Here is a 16,325-nt window from a genome sequence, read left to right as displayed (position 1 = left end):
CATCTTTTCATAATGACATCCTGGAGGTCAACCAGACAACAGTGACCGAGGCGACTGATACCTTAGGTGCACTCATTCCAGAATAAAAAGCAAAATATAATTTTATGCAAATAACCGTTAAGTCCAACTGGTGAAATTAAAAAAAGTAGAGAAATAGCAAGCAGAGATTAGTAGAAGATGATTTTTTTGCTTTTGAAAAGCGAGAGGTCAAGCTGCTGATGTAGATAAAGAAAAGGAGGACTTCTTTTTTGCCAGTAGGTGACATTAAAGTTGGTATTTCTGCACCACATTCTAAAAACCAGTTGACGACGAATGAAAAACAGGCACATCTGTTGTTTGTGTGTGGATTTACTGCAGTACTCACCAGCTGAATTTGGTGTGGAAGGCGAGTTGGCTTGGCTGCCGTGGGTGGAGACGTTGGTTGCGGTAGCGGCGGTTCTGGCAGCGTACATGTTGGCTTCTTCTTGGAATTTTCCAATATTTTTCTTGTATCTAATTCTCTTATTTCCAAACCAGTTAGATACCTGAGAAAACAATAACTAATGGTTAAATCAGAATTCAACTTTAATGTTAATTGAGAGCTCTTAAAGGAGTAGTTTTAAAAAAAACGTTTGCTGATAATTTACTCACCCCCATGTCATCCAAGATGTCCATGTCATTCTTTCTTCAGTCGAAAAGAAATTAAGGTTTTTGATGAGAAAATTCGAGGATTTTTCTCCATAATGGACTTCAATGGGAACCAAACGGTTCAAGGTCCAAAAGACAGTTTCAGTCTTGAAAACTGTTCAAAGGGCTTTAAACGATTTCAGACGATGAATAACGGTCTTATCAAGTGAAACGATCGCTCATTTAAAAAAAACAACAACAAAGTTTAAGTTTTATAAGCTCAAATGGTCGCCTTGCTCTGTTCTGTGATGCACGTTCGTGACTCTCCTCTTTGAACTCGTTCATCAAAATGAACGAATCTTTTTCCGTGTCATTTGGTTCATTCAACGAACAAAATGAAGGCGTTGACTCTGGAAAAGATTGGTTCATTTTGATGAACGAGTTCGAATAGGAGAGTCACGAACACACATCACACCCTAACCCTAACCCTAACAAAGCAAGGCGACCATTTGAGCTTATAATATTTAAACTTTGTTATTTTTAAAAAACTGAGCGATAGTTTCACTTGATAAGGCTCTTATTCATCGTCTGGAATCGTTTAAAGCCCTTTGAACACTTTGCAGTTTGCACTGAAACTGTCTTTTGGACCTTGAACCGTTTGGTTCCCATTGAAGTCCATTATATGGAGAAAAATCCTGGAATGTTTTTATCAAAAACCTTAATTTCTTTTCGACTGAAGAAAGAATGACATGGATATCTTGGATGACATGGGGTTGAGTAAATTATCAGCAAAAGAATTTTTAAAGTGAACTACTCCTTTAAGTTTCTTTGAACTTCAAATGTCTAATGGCGCTTTTCCACTACACAGTACCAGCTCGACTCGACTCGGCTCGCCTTTGTTTGGTTTTCCACTGTGTAAAAGTTGCATCACCTCCGGTGCTGAGCCGATACTAAAATGTGCCGTGAAAACAATGCCGACTGCTGATTGGTCAGAGAGAATCATCACCATTCATGTGTCATCATTGCACGTGCCAGATGGAATATCCAGAATAACCCCGCCCTTTTTAAAGAGTTTGCCCAGAGATAGTTACTAAACTTACTACTATTATTATACTCAGAAGAATACGCCGTGGTCAAACAAGGAGGTGCAGACTTTCCTTTGTTTGGTGGCCGAAGAGAGGATCCAGCGAGAGCTTGATAGGGCAACGAGGAACGAAAGGCGTCGCTATGACGACCGGGTACTATTTGTGGCGGTACTGTCTGCAATGGAAAACGGAGCGAAAAGCGAGCTGAGTCGAGTCAAGTCGAGCTGATACTGGTAATGGAAAAGCGCCATAACTATTCTGTGTCACGGTATGAGGTGAAGGTTGGGGAGTCTTACCTGTGAGACTGTAATGGAGCATTTCTTTGCCAGCTCCTCCTTGGCCTCTTCGCTGGGGTACGGGTTGCTTAGGTGGGAGTAGAAGTATTCGTTCAGGATCTCTGTGGCCTGTTTATTGAAGTTTCTCCTTTTTCGTCTTATGGGAAATGACAGAACAGAAAGAAAGAGAGAGAGAAAGCGAGAAGGAGGAAGAGAGAATGAGAAAGGGAAAGAGCAAAGCCAGCATGATTCAAAGCTAGTGCCTATAAAGTCCTTCACGTTTGAACCTGCTGTGTGAGATACTCATAAAAACTGTGATATTTTATATCTCATTAAATGTGTGAGATAATTCCACCCACAAACACACGTATACACTCATACAGACCTGGCGTCGAGGAAGCGGGAGCGCAGGATCATGACCGCCTCGCAGGTGCTCTGCTTGAGCTGCATCTGGATGGAGCTGAACTTGCGATGGATGATGTTCACCATGCGCTCGATCTCTTTGGGGGAGATGGGCCGAGTGCGAGACTGCTCCCTCAGCAGGTTCATCACGTGGGTGGTGAACTCGTTACATGCCTGAACATGCACAGAAGGACGGCACAAGGATCAGTCTCAGGATCCTAAGGCCTACAGCATTTTGGTATTGAAACGTTTGAATTTAGTCAGATCTAGGAGACTTACCTGCTCATACTTCTCCAATTCTGTGTGGTAGATCTGACGGATCTGGGTCAGCTTGGCCCGGTAGTCTGAGTGTTCGGCCGAGTTATCGGACCCGGAACCACCTGTTGCAGCGGCGGCGGCGGCAGCGGCAGCCGACCCGCCCCCTTTCTCGGGACCGGACACGCCCTCGGCTAGCAGCATGTTGTCCAATCGCATGAGTTGAGCATCTGGTGGCTCCTCCTCCTGAGCTCCACGGATACTGAGTACTGTCAAGAACGAGAGAGAGGATACAAACTTGAGTCATTTTTGTAGGCTCAACTGCTAAAAATAGCCTCAAATCATCATCAAAGAAATCCTCTGAAAGCCTCTTACTGGAAAATCGCCTGATATATTATACTGTTTCTGATTAACTTTTGCAATTTCTCAATACAACACAAGCAGATCTTAATATTATTGATCTGCCAGCATTGACACCATTGTATGAGAATTGACCTGGACGATGACATCACTGTTTTTTCCAGAGCTACCCCACCGATAAAGGATTTTGAAAGCCGATACGATACAAATATTTTTGGGTTTTAAAATCCGATATTCCGATATATCGGCCGATATTTTATTTATTTATTTGAAACTGGACATGGTAGTCACAAATTTTGTCATGCTTATTTGAGTTAAGAAAACTGATGGGGATGTTCTTTTCATTGTTATTCAAGCAATGTATGTATCGTGACCAACTCAACGAGAGTTCCCAACAGGAACGGTGTAGAGTGCCCTCTGGTGGACAAACTATATAACTCCAAACACTCAAGACATGGTTCAAGAGTGTTTCGTCCGTTTTTATTCTATTTTTGAAATATTCATTTATCGGCCATTATAACTGCTGATACCGATAGTTTGGAAAATGCCTAATATCGGCTGATAATATCGGTCTGCCAATATATCGGTCTGGCTCTAGTTTAGATAAATGTACTAAATCAATAACTAATGATTTTTACAATGGAAATGAATCAACGCTGAACTTATTGAAGCTGGAAAATGACACTTCTTTCTTTTAGAGCTGCTGTACAGCCAAAACAAACTTAGTATTAAAGTAAAATTATGCAGTATTTTCCACAGTAAAGCTAATTTGAAACTGTTGTAAAAAGTGCTATATAAATAAAGGTGACTTGACCCGACTCAAAAATGAGAAGCACATAAATCTGTAATGTATGCAGTTTTTCACAATTTCCAAGACACATTTCTTGAAACCTTCAGCTTCACCCATTTTAAACATAAAAACAAATCCTCAAACAACATTCACAAAACTCTTCTGGCAAAACCAAACTATCGCCTCAAAACCATTTAACCTGCACACAAAATCAAACAATGCTTTCAGATCATATACACACCAGTCAATATATTAACACTACAGGTCATTCATTAGACATGAAACATAGAAAACACAACATCCAGAGCATGAGGTTCAAGAAACTAAGTATACAGTACCATATACAGTAAACAAAATCTGCAATTGTAGATTCTAACTATTAGTGAATAATAGTATGTACTGCAAGTATAGCATTGTAAACTACTGAATGTCTGTATATTCAGCACTTGCATACTGTGAAAATACAGTAGTTGTAATGCAAACGGCCAAAAGGTCAAAGAAAACTCTTAATGAAAAGCATGTTACAGTACACTCAGTTGTGAAACTGCAAAATCAATGTTAATGAGAGATTCATCGTGCCTCAGCATTATGTCTTCATGTTCGGTCCAGCCTGAGGACTTTGTCCACATTAAACCTGGTTTAAGTTTTGGTTCAGAGAATGGGGTTTAGTGTCTTAGCAATTGTGAAAAACTTTAATATGAGTGATCACCATAAAGGTTAAGTTTAAGTAAATGTCTGCAATAAAATCAACATAATAACATCTCATTTTCTCCTTATGAGCTTTGATGGAGCTTGAGAAATGATATATGGCCTTCATTTTAATTGCTCTCTTTGTGATAAAACAAATGTGGAACTATACACTGGTCTTGGCAGGGCATGAGATAATAAAACCATCACTTCATTGATTTGCACTATAATTTAGAATAAATTATTATATCAGAGCTCATTTTTAGGGGCCAAGCACCGAAGGTGCGGAGGCACCTATTGTATCTGTTCCGGTTCTTATTATTATTATTATTATTATTATTCTTCTTCCGACTGGGCGTCTATGGCAGCCCATAGACCGGTTTGCGGGAAAGTTGTTTTGGTTTGACATTCTGATAGAGGACAGTCCCAACTTTAAATACACCAATTTTGGTGTCTCTAACTCATTCCCTTTAGCGCCACCAACTGTCCAAAGTTTCACTTTTATTATGCTAATAACTTTTGAACCGTAAGGCCTATCAACAAAATTCTTTTTTCCTCTTGTTCCTGAGCTCATGCCGATTCGATCGCACCCTATGACGTCATTTTCCGTCATAAAAACATGGCCGCCATTTTGAATTTTCTAAAAAACGTACTTTTGCGAACTCGTCCTAGACGGTTTGTCCGATTTTCACCAAAATCGCACCGGATCATCTCCAGGCAGTGCTGACAAAAAGTTATGGAATTCAAGATGATTCGCCTAACGGTTTTTGATAAACGCACAAACTAATTTTACGTAACGCTTGCGAAAACAGACGTAAGGCTGTATCTCCGCAACGCTTCATCCTATTCAGACCAAACTTGGTACATGTAATCACAAGCATGACCTGAGGCTACATGCAGCGTTTCGACGCAGCGCCGCCTAGTGGTCCGGAGATATGAAAAATGGCTATTTTTGCTCGTAACTTCTGAACGGTTTGTCCAAAAATCATAAACTTCATCTTATTAGATTCAGGGCATCATGCCGAGTCGACTGATATCCAATTTTCCCAGATCGGCCATTTTGGCTGTCGGCCATTTTGAATTATGTGCTAAAATGCTGTAGTTTTTGAACGCATGAACGAATTGTTACGAAACTCGGTATGGGTCATCAGTACGATGCCCTGAAGGAGCCTGAGAAGTTTCGAAACAGCGCCACCTAGTGGTGAATTTTTTTCTTCAAACGCTTATAACTTTGGGTGTGGTACACTTATTTTCATGGGAGTCATCTTTCTGAGGTCCTGAATTGTTGCCGAGTCCAACGATACCAAATATGTCGGGTTTCGTCTCACGGATGGCGTAGCATAGCGATTTAGCGCGAAAAAAACACGTGGCGATATCTTTGAAACCGCTGCTCCGATCGAGACGAAACCACCGTCAGAAACACGGAATCATAGCTTGTTAACTATACGCCAATGCCCAAATGCGAAAATATTGATAGTAAGGGGTAGTAAAATTCAAACAAAGTCATGTGTCAGTCATTTTTTACGTGTTTTTTCATATAAATGTTTATAACTCGGAAGCGAATTGAGATATTTTCACCAAAATCGACACACATATGTATGGGTTCACTCTGAGGACACACACAAAAAATTGTGGGACTGAGCCTCTTGGTGGCGCTATAATAGAACAAAACGTGAAATTCCCATTGACTTCAATACAGTTTTGTGAAATACAATGCTATACTAAATAAATGCTTTGGTATAACATTACGAAACTCAGTGTGTGCCATAAGCAGCATGCCCTGAAGGTACTCAAAAGATTTTGAGACAGCGCCACCTGTTGGTCAAAAGTTATAAATAATTTCTGAGAACACTAATAACTTTTGAATAAATTTGCCTATTGCAATGAAACTGATCTTAATAGATTCCTTCGGTTATGCTGAAAACATAGATATCAGGTTTGCCATAATCAGCCAAACTTCCTGTCCGCCGTCTTTATTTCTTTGAAAAACCTTCTTTTTCGAACTCCTCCTAGACCGTTTGTCCGATTTTCACGAAAATTGAATCGTATCATCTCCAGACGGTGCCGACTAAAAGTTATGAATTGCACGATGATAGACAAAACCGTTTTCGTATACCACAGCATCAAAGTTCAGGCATGCTGCCAAAATTACTATTTAGGCTTTATCTCTGCAATGCCTTCACATTTTGACACCAAACTTTGCATGTGTCATTTTCACCTCACTCTGACCACATCACATCTATTTCGTAACTGCGCCACCTATTGTTCGAAAGTGATAACCCATTAAATCATCTTATAAGTTAATGTTTATGTGATTTTCTTAGCCATTTGCCCAAAGTTCTCTCAAAATGCCCTTAATTGCTCCTTGCTGCAGTTGGTCTGCCACTCCTTGCCATTTTGGCATATGTTGCCGCTTCTTGCGCTTGGCCCCGGTAATGGCTGCTTGCAGCTATATTTAGTTCTTGATCTTGTGATATTAACCCAGTGAGGACTAAAAGCCTTAAATGATTATTATTATTAAAAGCATTATGCTAAAATATTACCGAGATTATTACCCACTGCTGTGTTTATTTGTTCATATAACTGTCAAGTTCTCTGGAAATCGTTCTTTTTTCCAACTCAAATCAATGTACAATGAATCTCTACTCTTTGAATCTCACTGATTTTAGTGATGGCGGTATCACTGTTTATATTGGCGATGTTACAAAGTATTTTTGTAATCATTATTACAACGTTTAACTCCAGTGTGGGTCCAAATACTCCAAAGGCCTTAATCATCTGATTTAAATGTAAAATATGGTAAAAAAAAAAATTTTAGGAGTAAGTTATTAGTCGCAGAAAGTATTACCAAATTAGCAAAGTGGAGGAAAGAGTGGAGGATTGTGTGGGTCTGGTTATTACTAAACCAAGAAAAGAAGACTCTCAGAGGAGTTTTTGCTGTGTTTGTGCGCTGTTATTGGACCATGATAAACTGTTGTATCTTTGTGTGCCACTAGATGTCTCTCCTTATGCTCTGTTCAGGGACGGCAGACCGACAGCAGACAGAACCTGCAATAATCATTGATTCAACAAAGAAAACCTGAGACAGCACACAAATTCTGATTTACAAACAATCTCACAAACAACCATTCACACAATTCGCAAGAACAACAGCTTGACGATAAAGATCCACAGCGCTAAACAATACTAAATGCAAATAAAACCAATACTCCTCATAAAGCAACAGTTCTGTCTTGGTTACAGTAACAGTGGATGTGAAGTGGTGACCAGTATAAAAATTAGTAAGCAATTGCTTATTTGATCTTTCTTAAAATTAAATTTATATATACATATGTACACTACTGTTCAAAAGTAGAGGTTTCTTTTAGGGATATATATATATATATATATATATATATATATATATATATATAGAACTTGACAGTTATATATACAGTGTATATATATATATATATATATATATATATATATATGAAGAGTTCAGATGCAAAAGCCTCTAAGTCTTATTTAAAATTTTCTTCTAGAATGCTAATTTTTATCAAGCTTGTATATTTAAGTTCAGTAATTTCACTTAAATGGCAATGATAATTACCTATTAATTGTTATTTAAGTGAAATTATTGAACTTAAATATACAAGTTTGATAAAAATCATCATTAAAGAACAAAATTTCAAATGGCATTTAGAGGCTTTTGCATCTGAACTCTTCATATATATATATAATTCTATTCTGAAAGGGTGCATTAACTTGATAAAAAAATTGTAAAAAAGGATTTCAATTTGCTGTTCCTTAAAACAGAAAAGTTTCTCTGAACAATGTAGAAACAATATTCTTTTAGGTTGTTTTAAATTGTATTAATATTTCACAATATTACAGTTTCTATACTGAAGATTTTGGCCAATACCGTTAACCGATAATGCTTTATTTTTGAAAGCTGATAATCAACACATTATATACTGGCCGATAAATCCAAATCCAAATTTGTATATAATTTTTGAGAGCCTGATTCCAAAAAGAAAGTCTCAGCATTAAAAGCCATGTCCCATGCACACAATTACAATGTTCTCATTACAATTTTATGTAGCCTATATAAAAGCACATGTTGCACTACTAAATTATATTTCATATTTAAAGCAATTCAAAACCATCATGGCGAACAGTGTGCATCTGAAGTGTATCAGCTGAAGGAAATAATCCATTTTTTATTTAATATATCAGACAAATTGTCTTACCCGGCCGATAACGATAACATTAAAAATGAACAGTACATCGTCCGATACTGATATAATGGCCGATATATCGTGCATCCCTAGTTTTTACTGTATTTTTTTTTATCAAATACATACAGCCTTTGAACAAAAAATGAATAAGCAAGTGACCAAAAAAGATATTGTGTGTAAATACATATAACATTCAAATCAAAAGATATAGGAAGCATTCCTCCTCCTGTTTAAAACTATACACTATTCCAACTATATTGAATTGTATGATTTGTTTTTTAATTTGCATTTTTTACACTGTAAAAAAAAATCTTTTCATGATTAGTAATCACAACATTTTTTCTTTTGTAAAATCAACTTAAATAATTTATTTAGTTCAAATAACATATAATTTTGAGTTTCTGGTGATTAAATCAATCTCCTTCATTGTATTAACTCACTTTATCCATTTCAATGAACTTAAAATTTTAAGGCAACCAGGTTACTTACTTTTTTAAGTTAAACCGACAATCACGAGTTTACACTTACATACAGTGCTGGTCAGAATTATTAGCTCAATTGATAAATATGATCAAAGATGGCTGTAAAATCATTAATCCTTTTGATATTTTATTTAAAAAATTTATGCATTGATTTCATAATGTGATTTCCACCCCACTTTCAATTCTTTTACTTCAATACAGGTTCGATTTTTGTATTTAAAAAAATATTTATATTTATATCAAAAGGGTAAACAATGCAGATTTATTTTTTACAGCCATCTTTGATCATATTTACCAAGGGGGCAGATAATTCTGACCAGCACTGCATATTAAGACATATGCGTATATGGCGTTCCGTCCGAGAAATGTTAGGAATTTGGCCCGATTCCAAAGCAAACCTGCAAAAACAACTAATGTCTGTTGCTGTTGCAACGTGCCGCAGTAGAGCCAATGCTAATGGCCCTGTGACATCATTCTGAAGATGACAGGGGAGGGTTATCTGTTTCCACAACCCGAACCCAATCAGCCCATCCTCTTCCAATCAGCTCACTCCCACTACAAATGTCAAGGGCCGTCAGAGGTCAAGAGGTCAGGGCGCGGGTTGAGCGAGGTCAGGTTTCTCCAGAGAACGCTGGCAGTACAACAAACATCCTGCTTCTTTAGCGTGTTCTTCAGCGACACTTGTAGAGTGTGTTTCTTTAAGTGATTATTTTTCTTGAACTCTTCGCTTCAACTCTTCAGCCTGTTTGAGCGATCTAGCTCTGCTTTTCAAATAACCATGTCTGTCCAATTTCAGGCTCGTCTCAACTGTCTGCCCACCCAACTATTTCACAGCGAATAAAAAAAAAAAACACACAAGTGTATGTCAATAGCTCAAAACCAGAGAGAAAGAGCAGGTCTTTTATGCCTTTATAATAGAAAGAGACAGCAACAGTGGAACGTGACTGGCGTACGGCATCGACTAAAGAAACCCAGGCCCAGAAGTGTGCAACTTTCATCTGGAGAGGAAATCTAATGAGGCAAATAATGATTTATTCATTCCAACCATATCCTCCAGTGCACAATTAAATGCATGAAATATATTAAATAAATACAATGAATGTGGATAATCATGCAATTCACTTTGCTGTTGCTTAATTACCCCAAACCGATGCAATGCACTTTATTTATTTTGATTCAGTAATGGCATGGCAATCGATTAGGCCGTAATGCTGCCGGCCCTGCGTGCATGTGTGTGTGTGTGTTTGTGTGTGGTCCGTGCCCAATGCACTGCTGATGTGAACTGAGCTGAACTCAACCACCCGCAGACAAACATTAGCAGTTTTCTGAGGAGCAGATCATTCTCTCTTTCTTTCTCTCTCTGTAGGGGAAGATGGAGTAAGACGACCCCCTTAAGAACTACAGCTACATACACACTGACGTTCTGCTGTCTCGAGTGTTTGGTATCCGCTATTCTGACCAAATAAATATTACAGTGACAAAGGACTTGTTATGTTCAGCAATTATGGCACAGTACACAGAAGCGTCGTGTTTTGCTTATACTTTGAAAGGCTGCTTCACAGAGCGCTCTTGCAGAGTTGCCATGTCCACTCATTATAAACGTTTTCGGGCCAAAAGTTGCCATCCACCGCCAGCATTTTTGATCATTTTCACAAAATGTTCATGGCCCCCAGAAAAATTTGTTGTATGAATATCTGCAATGCAATAGCCCTATATCAAAGGTAGAAAAGACACTCTATCCCTACTCTAAAAAAAGAACAATGACCAAAAAAAAAAAAAAAAAAAACGTTTTAGTCTAGGTTAATGCATTCTTTTTCATCTACACTTGAATGTGGGCACGTTTCATAAAAAAGCAACATTTAAAAAAAAATCACGTTTTTGTCATAGGCGTCAGGATCGGATTCAGAACGATGATCAAAATTTACATTCGGTAATGACATTACATTTGGTAACTTTAGGCAGTTTTGATTTATTGTGCTGTTTAATGTTGATTATCACATTATTTTAGAGCATATTACATGTGATATCGCTTGTTTCTGCTTCTTCTTCACCTGTGTTTTGATCAAGAGATTAAGAAGTTGTGTAATAGCGCCCCCTACCTTAACAGTGAACACACAGAAAGCCGGAAATGTCCGTCAATGTTGAGTTAAGCTTGGCTCATAAAGCTATCGAGTTATTAAAGTAAGTGGGTATGGGTTCACAATGTTTTTGGTCTTCTTTTCAGCATAAAACATTTCGATTTATTTTGGTTTATTGTGGGCTTGTTTCTAGCTAGATCTGGCAAAACAAATGAGTCGAGGCTCATACCGCTTTCCCTGTGATTTCACTGCATATAAATAGAAAAAAAAAGCATTCTGAAGCACATTAAACTGTCATTAACAACTAGTTGTTCAGTTTGGTTTCGTACACACTGTGTATAATTTTTGTAAATGCGGTTGTCACCACCTGGAAGTTTCGGTTAATTCGGTTGTAGAATGAGGTTGACAGTCATTCATGTACATTACTGAACTGTGTACGTACAGAATGAATCGTAAAATAAGTACAAAAAGGTGAATTGACATTCAAATTAAGCCGCAGTTTGTACGTGGCCAATGTGTTTTCACTAATAAATAAGAACATAAAAGATAGGAGTTTAGCATGTATAAAATGATGATGTATCATCCAATATATTAGGGGGGGGGGGGAAATATATATATATATATATATATATATATATATATATGTTAGAGTCACACTATTGAAGTGTGTTGCAGCTGTTATGTGATTTTTAAAATTATCGAATGCATCTTTTTTTGTTATTTAATCCGAATGAAAAAATACCAAAAAAGGAGGAAAAAAACATACAAAAGATTAAAGATTAAAAAAATAACTAATCATAAATAATTAATCATAACAACTACACAAGCCATGGTGACCTTCAGGCATATATTTTATATATTTATGAGGCTCCAGATATCAACCAATCAAGCAATCAAAGTATTACAACTACATCAATCAATCTAAATGCCCCCCCCCCCCCCTTTTATTGGGAGTGGTCCCAATAAAAAAAGAAGAAAAAAACCCCATTTATAAATATAAAAATTCACCAGTGACAAAAAAAGATATTAATCCTCAAAAAACAACAAAATGTTTAATTTTCTGATGACAAGCCAAAAATAAATATGAGCATAAGAGCACTTTTTTCAATTTACTGACATGTTGAGAAGAAAATGATAAGGTGGGAGGGACACGTTACCCCATCTTACCCTATCTTTCTTGTTTTCTCTCTTTCTTTTTGGCATGTGTTATTTAGTCAGGAACTTTTTTTTAGAAGTCTCTAATGGACGATTTCACTTTCGGAGACTTTTCACCCTCCAAGCAGTCGTAGAACCCACACACATCGCAAGATAGCGAGACCTAAATTCACTCTCCTCGCTTCTACAACAAGGCCAAGCGAGTCTGGTATTCCCTGCGATAATCCTGACAAAACTCACATCCTCCTCATGTTTGTGAAATTGTAATCTTTTTTAAAATGTATGCTCGATCACAAGGTTGAACAGTCTTGTAATCCTCCTCTGGAGCAATAAAAAGTGTTTCGTTTAGGCGAAACGAGGCGTTTGCGCAGTCAGGGGCTTCGAGCTAGGTTTAGTCAGGGGGTTTATCTTTTCAATGTCTAAACCAAGGCTGGTATCAACTTCAGGGAATTAAGTTGGGAGTCAAAGAGTGGAATGGATTACTGTTGAGACGGGAGGATTTGGCCTGATTTTGTATCAGAAAGAGAGACATATGGCACACAGCAGACTTGTGGCTCTTTAGTTCTCAGTAAAACCTCCTTGGAGAAGAACGTCTGAACAATTTTGCTGAAATGTTCCGCGTTGCTAAAAGTTGCACTGCCATCTAAAAAAGCAATGAGGTATATTTAATACATATGCTGATTTAATGCTAAGGAAACATTTCTTATTATTATCAATGTTGAAAACAGTTGTGCTGCTTAATATTTTGGTGGAAAACCCTATTTTTTCAGGATTCACTCTTGACCAAACTCATCTTAATTTCTTCTTAATACGTAAATGTATTATTTCACCTAGCAAATTCACTGACTACGTCCTGCTCGAAGATACAACCCCACTCATAAATCAGTGGGGCAAAGTTTATTCGTTTCTGAGTGAGATTACAGCGATGTGTCTAGCCTGACTATGTAAAGCCAGAGATTAAGCAATCGTCCCTCTCTGGCGTGTTTTAATTGAACGGTGACAGGAGACAAATCCCACCTCTCTCTGTACTCATCTATAATTAATCTGTGGATGGAGGAGGCCCTATCAATGACATTACATTGTGTTAATTGTACACACACACCAGATACATAATATACTGATGTCAGGGGAACATATGATGCATTGAATCCACTGTCTTGTTGTGAAAGCCCCTTACAAACCACTTCATTTTGTCATTTGGTGTTTACATGAACACAACCACGATATCCCGGAGATACACAAAGCCAGCCAGTCAAAACAAAAAAAAAGAAAGGAAAAACTAAAAAATGCAAACAAGCCGCCCCGGCGCTGCTGTGTTTTCGTACTGCCCAGCCCCCTCCCTGGCCTCAACTCCCTGTGAGCGTCTTAAATGAAAGCATGTTTAATTAATGATGTTGAAGTATTCTGTCACAATTAGGAAGATGTATGGTCAAACAAGGCGCTTGTGATGGCCCTGACAAGGATGATGAAAGTTTGCCTTCCTGGACTGGCACTGGCAGCCAGCGCTGGGCCCTGGAGCCTCTCCAGATGCAGTCAATACGGTAACGTGAGAGCTGAGATCTCCAAGCAGACTCATGCAGTCAGCCAACAAGCATCTAATGCACCTCACACTGTACAAGTGCTTCACACACGCCTTGGTTAGAATATACCGTACAAATTATAAAGTCAAACCTTCTAACATATCTTTATAAATGTAATATATCAATAGGCAAGTGTTACAATACATATCCTTACAAAAATAAAAGACAGCTGTAACCCTAATTTTTTCTTAAATACTTTATTTCCTAACACACTGTAAAAAAAATATTTTTCTGATTAGTAATCACAACATTTTTTCTTTTGTCAAATCAACTTAAATAATTTATTTAGTTCAGATAACATATAAGTTTGAGTTTCTGATGATTAAATCAATCTCCTTCATTGTATTAACTCACTTTTTCCATTTCAATGAACTTAAAATTTTAAGGCAACCAGGCTACTTACTTTTTTAAGTTAATCCAACAATATTTTTTACATTGCAGGGATGTACTGTATACATATCTATATATCTACGTATACATGCTGTATATATGTATGTATGTATTAAAGCATTATGTTTTTTTGATAATGGTGTACTATGGCTGGAAAATCGGCCTAACTGGACTGATAATTTAACAAAAACTAATACCGTTTTAATATCAAAATGCACACTGATAAAGTTTGCATCCACATCTATTGTTGTTCATTTTTTTGTGGTGGGGCCAGTCAAATTTTTGGCAAGGCAAGTAAAAACCCTTACCATTACGCGATGTACAATAGTTGTAAACTGGTCACAATGGTTAATTAATAAATATATATATATATATATATATATATATATATGCTTATAGCTGCTCGGTTACGGCAAAAATCATGATTACGATTATTTTTGGTCAATATTAAAATCCTGATTACTTAACATGATTAATGGTGGGTGATATGATCAAAGTCTTATTTTACGATATGAGTTATTTTAAATATTCATACAAATTTAAATTTGTATTAATACAAAAAAAAAAGATTATCAGTAAATACAGGCTTCAGCAGGATCCAATATACTGTTAGGCCATGTGTCCACCAAAACGTTTTTCCACGCGCCTGGCATATGTTTTCAATTGTTTTCCGCCGCGTTTTTTAAACGCCATGAGCGTAACGAGGCGCTGAGCGTTTTTTTCACGCTGAAGTGCCGAGCGCCCAGCATTTTTTACTGGTCGCCGAGAGTTGAAAAATGTTCAACTTGGGAAAAAACGCAGTGCTCATCACTCTCACTTTTTACCCAGCCGTCCAATCACAGTGAAGTAGGGGCGGGACTAAACCACACTGACCAACTGTCACAACATTCTTTCTGCACAACGACATCAACCAACAGAGCTAACCGAACAAAATGGATGAAAAATACATTTTAGTATGAAACAAATTATCTGCGAAATCAGTTACAAGTAAACTGTGTTGCGGATATTCCTTATCATAGCAACGAAACGTTTTAACGGAAAAAACGCTTTGGTGGACACACGGCCTTACACACTCGTTTTCTTTCTCAGCTATGTACATTTACTTAAGACATAATACACTGTATTTACGTGAATACTCTCCAAACAGCCATTTTGATATTTTTGTGTGTATGCGTTTAGACGCGTATCCATTTGCTTATCCACGTTCGCCTCCGACTTGGAGCATGTACGGCCTGAGGAACAGTGTCTCTTTTGCGGCTTAATGCGCTTTTAATAACACCGTTTAATATCAAACACGTCCCGCAGTTAAGCAAGTTTTGACTTGAGGAACAAAAGCACACCGTGAAGGAAAGGAAGGTCGTTTTAACCAATCGTTTTACCTCGGTTATCTTGTTTTCATAATCGTTGGAAGCCGAAATCAAACATCAATTACGATTAATCGCCTTATAATTAAGCCTTATACTGTAGGTCTATATCAAGATACCAACATGTGTTATACATTCAATAACTGTTGCTTTGGTATTTTGGTGGAAACTAAACCATGATAAAATAAACAAACAACCACTGTGTAGGGAATACATTAGCACCTCTGGTGTGTATTATTATTTTTCTAATAATTCAACGGCCCGCTCTCAATTATTCCTTACTTAATAGTGTGCAAAGCATCAAAACGTTATACATCTCACGGGCCATCTGTTCGGATTTTGTCTATTTCTGACTTTCTCTTTCTTGTCTGTGTCATGGTGGGCCTGTCACCAACTCATCTGTGAGACCAAAAGAGGGACACCGACATGCTATTGTAACATCGCCGTCATTCATTACACAGCCTGAATAGAGTGAGAGAGACAGAAAGCGAGAGAGACACTATCAATGGTACAGGCAGCATAATAATAACATCCACAGTCATTCAGCACAGCTCTGTTCTTCACTCTTTGTTTGTGATGTAAGGATTCGGACTGTG

At 37.6% G+C, this 16,325-nt stretch overlaps 1 protein-coding gene across 3 annotated transcripts in view; it reads right to left on the bottom strand.

Moving 5' to 3' along the window:
- pbx1a (pre-B-cell leukemia homeobox 1a) overlaps positions 1–16,325 on the bottom strand; it is a 73,828-nt gene that overhangs the window by 11,155 nt on the left and 46,348 nt on the right. For 2 of the 3 annotated variants that reach the window (XM_039677311.2, XM_039677313.2), the window contains exons 3-6: positions 2,648–2,892; positions 2,352–2,542; positions 1,988–2,123; positions 365–524 (exon numbers count right to left, since the gene is read on the bottom strand). In XM_039677311.2, the coding sequence (XP_039533245.1) occupies positions 365–524; positions 1,988–2,123; positions 2,352–2,542; positions 2,648–2,892 (732 nt within the window). The remainder of the gene's footprint in view (positions 1–364; positions 525–1,987; positions 2,124–2,351; positions 2,543–2,647; positions 2,893–16,325) is intronic. The other variant, XM_039677312.2, reaches the window with a different exon arrangement.

This window comes from Pimephales promelas, chromosome 5 (assembly GCF_988280905.1).
Source record: "Pimephales promelas chromosome 5, fPimPro1.hap1.1, whole genome shotgun sequence".
Taxonomy (NCBI): domain Eukaryota; kingdom Metazoa; phylum Chordata; class Actinopteri; order Cypriniformes; family Leuciscidae; genus Pimephales; species Pimephales promelas.
Note: the sequence above shows the minus strand (reverse complement) of the source record. Positions and strands in the feature narration are given on the sequence as shown.